Source organism: Pteropus alecto, unplaced genomic scaffold (genome assembly GCF_000325575.1).
Source record: "Pteropus alecto unplaced genomic scaffold, ASM32557v1 scaffold134, whole genome shotgun sequence".
In the NCBI taxonomy this organism is placed as follows: domain Eukaryota; kingdom Metazoa; phylum Chordata; class Mammalia; order Chiroptera; family Pteropodidae; genus Pteropus; species Pteropus alecto.
In genome coordinates this window covers 1296085-1302896 of record NW_006436283.1, presented here as the reverse complement: position 1 = coordinate 1302896, position 6812 = coordinate 1296085, and the positions used below count along the sequence as shown (strand labels likewise).

General features: G+C 67.6%; 1 protein-coding gene across 1 annotated transcript in view; it reads right to left on the bottom strand.

Annotated features, from left to right (window-relative positions):
* Positions 1–6796, bottom strand: part of AATK (apoptosis associated tyrosine kinase) — a 13504-nt gene extending 6708 nt beyond the window's left edge. Inside the window, exons 1-7 of the mRNA XM_025047102.1 lie at positions 6757–6796; positions 3864–3943; positions 3273–3391; positions 3020–3107; positions 2249–2382; positions 950–1034; positions 750–871 (exon numbers count right to left, since the gene is read on the bottom strand). Coding sequence (XP_024902870.1) covers positions 750–871; positions 950–1034; positions 2249–2382; positions 3020–3107; positions 3273–3391; positions 3864–3943; positions 6757–6781 — 653 coding nt within the window. The 5' untranslated portion in view covers positions 6782–6796. The remainder of the gene's footprint in view (positions 1–749; positions 872–949; positions 1035–2248; positions 2383–3019; positions 3108–3272; positions 3392–3863; positions 3944–6756) is intronic.
* Positions 6797–6812: the final 16 nt, after the last annotated feature.

Sequence of the window (6812 nt, the reverse complement as noted above, 5' to 3'; positions counted from 1 at the left end):
TCAGAGGGTCAGCTGGATGGAGAGCTGAGGATCAGAGAGAGAATGCAGTGTCCATGATGGGCTCGGGGGCTCAGGGGAGGAGCCGGGGGGCTCAGAAGGGGGACTGGGCTGGTCTGTGGACCTGGGCTCTGAGTAGTTGTCAGGAGCAGAGGAGGCCAAACCAAGGCCTAGGGGCTGGGTGGGGGGAGGGGGGAGCAGAGGCTGGTCAAGGCAAGGACTGACCACCACGGCAGAAATGTCCCACATGCCTTTCAACTCTAATGCCCGCTCGGACCCAGCTTGGTCCCCAGCTGTAGTTGCGGGAGGTCCCCAGCCCCCACCGGGCCCTCTGCACGGAACGGGTTCTATGTGAGGCCCCCTCTCGTCGGTCCAGCCTGTGTCACTCCGGAGGGGTCTGCGTCCCCAGCGTGTGCTCCCTCCATGTGGTCTGTGGGTGTCGGCCCAGTCGGTCCTCCACACCGGCAGCTACACGACTCCAGTGCCCCTGTGACCTCACTGGGGGCCGTGTTTGGCCAACTCCTACAGAGCGATGAGGCTGGACAGACGAGCGTGTCCTCACACACACGGCCTTTCTCTGAGCAGCCAGGCTGCATGCGCTCCACGCGGGAAGTGAGCAGGGAGGGCGGGCCCAGCACCCGTCCCGGCAGGCCTGCAGGCCGTGTGTCCTCACTGGACACTCATGGGGGCTGGGCAGCCACACAGGCCGACGGCAGCAGGTGGGGCGGCGGCTGACCCGGGGCCCGGCTCACCACACGTTGCTGGCCTTGGTCTGGTCCACCACCAGCAGGTTGCTGTGCACCTCATCCACCAGCTCCGGGGCGATCCAGCGCAGCGGCACCCACAGCTGGTCGGCGGTCACGAAATAGTCCTCCTGTGGCACGTGGGACGGCGTCACCCGCCAGGGCCCAGGCCGCCCACCCTGCCCCTCCGGCCCGCCCAGCCCACTCACTCGATATTTGCCGTGAGACAGGCCGTAGTCACCGATCTTCACCGTCAGGTCGGCCGTGAGCAGGCAGTTCCTCAGGGCCAGATCACTGAGGGGCGGGAGGGTGCGGTCAGCCAGTGACCCGGCTGGTGGCGCCCGGGGCACCGGGCGGCCAGACCACTTGTCACCAGGCTCGGCTCGGTGGGTGGGCAGGAAAGGGCATTAGAGAGGCTGCCCACCACCCTCTGCCCAGAGCTCAAGCCTGTCGCCCAGCACTGAGCACTTGGGGGGGCCCACGTGGACAGGGCCTGAAACAGCACACCGCGGAGGAGGGAAGCGAGGCCCAGAGGGGTGCAGAACATGCCGGGGGCCCTCGGCAGAGGCGGGGCCCCGCCGTCGCTAGAACCCCTGACCCTGAGCCCCGGCCACTCCCTCAGTTCTGCTCATACCCACCCCTCGGGGGCTGGCCAGCCCGGGGACCCTGCTGACTCTCCTCCCAAGCACGGCCCCAGGAGGGAGGCATAAGGGGAAACAGGTCCCTAGCATCCCAGGGGGTCCCGCCCTGCCCGCACGGGTCCCCGGGGGCAGGGACGGGCCATGGAGTGTCTGTCTCCAGCAGTGTGGTGACCCCCACCCCACCTCCGACCCACTGCGGATCTTGGCTGCTGGCTTCTCCCCTGCCTGCCTGGCGGGTGTCTGGGCAGCAGGACCATCGTGGGGTCGGGGGCCACAGACGAGCCTGCGCCCGTGGGCATGTGGCGCTGGGGGCTGGGTGGGCGCGGCGGGCGGATCGGGAGGCTGGCAGCTGCCCTCTTCAACAAAATCACTGATGCTGGAGTTGCGTGTGTCATCACTCAGCACCAGGATGTTGTTGGGGAGGACGGCCCGTGAGGCGTCCGTGGCTGGCGGGGCCACGTCCATGGCCACTTCTTCAGGCACATTCCCCTACACCGGGCACCCGGGCCCGTCCTTCCGGCTCCAGGGGCCGGGGTGGGAAACAGAACAGCGCTGTCCCTCCCCTCCCCCGCCTGAGGCGGGCAGGAGAGCAGGCTGGCGTGGAGCCAGGGGGGGCAGGGCGGGGCGAGGGGGTGCTAAGCGCCTCTGGGACAGGACAGGCCTCGGGCCCTACCGTGTGCCCGCCCAGGCCAGCTTGGACAGAAGACGGTCACTTCACTTAACCGTCCTGCAGAGGAGGGTCCGACCCCCACCTGCCCGTTTTCCACTTAATAAAATGCCTTTACACAGTGGTCCCTACAGGGGACCAGCCCCGCAGAGAGCTGGGGGCGCAGGGCTCCCGGCCCCGGCCTCACCTGTCGCCCTCACCTGTGCACATAGTTGTTGCGGTGCAGATGCAGGACGCCGCAGGACACCTCGCAGGCCATGCGCTGCAGGGTGACGGGGTCGGGCGCCAGGGGCTCCGCCGCCCGGCAGCTCCGAAGGTAGCCCTTGAGGTCCCCCTGCCGACAGGGGCAGCAGCGTCACCTGCCGGTGGGAAGTGGGCGCCGTGCGGACCCACCACCCGGCCCTCTCCCCCTCCCTGGGGTGAACTGGGCGTCTTGCCAACAGGCACCCCGCAGGGCTGCTGCATCACCCCCCGGGGGCTGGCTCTGCAGGGTGACCAGCAGGCAGGGGCGCTGTCTCCACACCGCCCACAGACCCAGGCAGCCCCATGGGGCAAGTGACCAAAGAGTCAGGGCCAGCTCCCTGGCCTGCACGTGGGAGCTGACAGTGCCCAGCTCTAAGGGGAGCCCAGCTGTCCTGGGGACGCCCCAAGGCCAGGGCTGAGGCCAGGAAGCAGACTCGGGACCTGTGTGCTCCAGGGACCCGTGTGTGGTGCGGGCAAGCGGCTCGGCTCCGGGTTGGAGCTGTGTGTGCAGGAAGGGGCCCTGGAGACGGGGCAGGCACAGTGGCCTCCGGGAGATGGTGGGGCACAGGCCCCCCCAGACCTCACTTTAGGCAGGAATGTGAGGCCCACAGAACGGGGACGAGGGGTGCCTGGCCCAGCAAAGTCCTCTCGGCCTGGAGGCTGGGCCCAAACTCCCGCCTCGCACAGAAGCTCGGGGCAAACGGAGGGCCAGGCAGCAGGTGACTCACCATGGGGCAGGACTCCATGACCAGCAGGTAGGGCGTCACCTCGGCACACTGGGCCAGGCACTGGAGCAGGTTGCCGTGCTGTAGGGCCCTGTAGGAGCCAACAGGCCGCCCGACTCACACGTGGGGCAGCAGGGTCGGGTGGGCCTGAAGGGTCTGGGAGGGAGGGGCAGCACCGAGCTCGCCTTGGACCACAGGGCCCCCTGTCCAGCACGGCCCCCACCTCCTCCAGCCCGCCTGCCCCGGTGCCACCCACCTGTAGGGCTGCGCCTCCTCCAGGAACCGCATCTGCTCGTGCACGCTGGCGCTGGCCTTCAGCTCCTTGACCACCACCTGGGTACTGCCGATGCCCGAGTTCACCTCCCCCAGGAACACCTGCAGGGGCGGGGCACACGTCAGCACCCCACACGTCAGCACCCCCCAGCCCCGGCAGGCTCTGCTTTCCCTGTGTCTCGCTCTGCTCCTGAGCAGAGTGGGTTCCAGACCCCTCCCGGGGGAACCCCGCGCCCCGCCCCAGCTGTCATATTCTGTCTTTTACTGTTCCGGGCACTCTCTGGGGTCCACAGTGAGGGGGGACCCAGCTGTCCCGCCCAGGCCGGGGGTCAGGGAGAAGCCAGGACAACATGCTGCTCCCTCCTGCTCCCGCCCCCAGCCCTCTCCCCAGCGCTGGATCCCAGGCTGCAGACCCCATGGTCCCCAGAAAGGGGCCCAGCAGGGTGGGGACATGGAGAGGGGACCCCCGGGCTGGGTCAGTTCCCAGGAGAAGCAGGTCTCTATCTGCCCCTCTACCTCCCAGGCAAGAGAGGGGCCTACGAAGCCAGCCCCGCCCCCAGGCGCCGAAACTCACCTTCCCGAACCAGCCGCGGCCGATCTCCTCCAGGTACAGGAGGCTGTGCCGGCCCAGGTCTGCGGACTTGAGCAGCTGCACTGTAACAGGGCGCTGGGCTCAGGGACCACAGCCCAGCCTCCGCCATCGCCCCCACACCCCCTCATCAGGCCCCTCGAGGGACTGCCCACTTGGCCTCCTCTGGGGAGCTGCACTGAGCCCCGTAGAGGTGAGGCCACACCTGTGGGCCGCCATCAGGAACAGGGTGCCTGCCACCCAAAGGCACTGTGGACCTGCAAGTTCACCCAGGCATCTTTCTGGGAGGGTCTGTCCCAAGCTACAGGGACAAGTCAGGCTGGAGACTGCGGGGCCTGGAGCTGGACCGTGCGGTGTGGCTGGGGCTGAGCCACGGGGAGGAGGCCACCGGAGCAGCCCGTCCCCTCACCCCTGCCGCAGGCTGGCATTCCAGCGCCAGGCACGCCAAAGGCTCCTTTGTTAGGGGCTGCTTGGCACAGTCCGCACGGGACACACTGGGCTCATTCTCCCTGGGGCCAGCTGGTGAGGTCAGCAGGGGGAGAGCCAGGGCGTCGGAGCCCACTCACCCTTCTTGTGCCCGAGGGATTCCCCGAATTCTGCTCCCACGCCAGTGCCCAGAGGGCACAGGGCATGTCGACTTCGATTCTGAGCAGAATCTAGGCGGGGGTCTCACTGGGCCCTGACTCCTGGGGCTCCTCCCTCGGGCTTCAGCCTGCTGGCCCCCTCTCCAGCCTGGGGTCTCCCAGAGCAGTCTCGGTGGTCCCGATGGTGGACACCCGACTGGGATGGAGGTGGGAACATGCCAACGGCCAGCCCAACAGACAGTCTTCCTGTCTGCGGGAGGCAGGGGGCTGGCGCGGGGGCTGCTGGGACTGCCCGAGGACAGCGGGCCTGGCTGTGCCATCCTCCCCACAGTCTGCAGGGGTGGCACCCAATGCCCAGGTCCCTCACCCTCGACCTGCAGGTGGGCTGCCCTCCCAGCTTCACCCCCAATCTCTCCCTCTCCCTGGAAGCAAAGGGACCCTGCGGAAAACTGAGGCCAGAGCTGCAAAACTGGGGAGAACAGGCAGTCGCTCCCCTGGGTTCGTCCCTCAGCCTGGGGACAGCTCCCCAGGGGCGGGAGAAGCTGGGTGTCACGTAAGCCCTGACGTGTTTCTCTGAGGGTATTTGGTTTCATTTCTTGGTAATGCAAGTGCCTGACGAGCTCTGATTGCCCAGGTGTCCACTTCAAGGACAGGTACCTCAAACAAGCACGCGGCTGCAGCCCCGAAATCAGATAGGGAGCCTGCCCCGCCCCCACCGGGGCCCCTGTGTTCTTGGTTAATTTCAATAACTGACCATTTGGGTCACTTGGGTTCTTTTTTCTTTCCTGAGCTTTGAATTCTCATTCTTGTGTTTTAAATTCACCATTAAGGGGTGAGCCCCCACCCTCCACCCCAGTAAAGGCAGCACCCCAGGCCCTAGAGCTCCGTCTCCGTCCACGACCTCCCCACGTGGCCTGGGCACGCGGTGCAGTTCCCAGGGCCTGCGGTCACGTGATACACCAGCCTCTCTTCAGGTGGCCTGGTGGGTCTCGCTGAAGGGGCCCTGTCATCACAGTGAGACCGGACCAGTCGCGGGGCTGGTCCAGAAAGGGGAGGTGTCCGGGGAGGCGCGCAGGCATTTCCAGCCGGAGCCTTACTGTCCCCACACTGCGGCTGGCCTGAAACCCTGGGTCTCAAAGGCTCTTCGGGGTCCCAGGCACACACTCCTCCCTGGGGTGTGACAGGCCCAGGCCTGGGGCAGTGTCCCCTGGCTCCCCATCAGCTCCCAGTGTCCAGCAGTGCTAGGACAGTCCCAGAGACCCCCACGGCCACTCAGGAAGGTCAGAGAGCCTGCCGTCAGGGTTTTGTGGGGTCTTCTAGGCCAGTCCACAGATGTGCACAGGCCTTCGAACCCCGGCCCTGATTCCTGCCAAGCTGGTGACATGGAGATGCCAGCAGGGGGTTGGGGGGTGGTGACACCTATAGAGCCCCAAGTGCTGGAGTTGGCAGCTGATGGCCCCCTACGTCTACTCTGGGGCGCAGACGAGCGCCTTGGGGCCCCCGCCCCTGAGGAAGGTGAGGCCCCTGGGGGCGGGGGCAACGTCTGGTCGGGGCCCCGCGGGGCCCGGAGCAGAAGCAGGTGGGCGAGCTCTTGCTCTCCGCCCCGGTAACTGGCCTTGGTGGCAGCAGAGCCCCGCAGGGCCTGACACCCCCCTCAGTGCTCCCGCAGGAGCAGGGGTGGCACGGGCTTTGCCTAGGAGTGAGGGACCCTGAGGCCAGCCTGCCATGGAGGTGGGGGTGCCTGCAGCACTGGCTCGAAGCCCAGCTAGGCCACTGACCCGTAACCGCTGGAGCTCGGGCCCCACCTCTGCCCCGTGGGTGGCCAGCATGGTGGGGGGACCCTGGGATGGGGGTGACCGGGAGACACGTCAAGGAAGCCACAGGAAGAGGCCCTGCCTGCACCTGCCAGCACTGGGTCAGACCCGGTCCGCCTGCCCCTGAACCCCAGCCTCATGAAAGGCCCATTCACGGCCGCCCACAGGGGGAGCCCCAAGAGCCCCCCTCACAAGTGCAAGGCCCTGCCCACTGGCACAATGGGGCCCATGTCCCCTTGTGTCCAGCCCACACCAAGGCGAGGTTTGGGGTCAGGCATCTCGGGGGCAGCAGAGAAGCCCCGCCTCCCAGCACATGGCTGGCCTATCCCAGACCAGGGCTGTCTCCAAGCCCGCTCACAGCACCCCAGATCCTAGCAGAGGGGGGGGTCACGCACCGGCCCCCCCACACCAGGTCCCGGCAGCACTGGCTGCCGAGCCCCAAGCCACAAGGCCCACCACCTGTGCCCCGGGGCTGCTCACCTGAGCGCCCGGGCTGCCTGGCCATGGGCAGGGAGACCTCCGTGAGCGGCAGGACG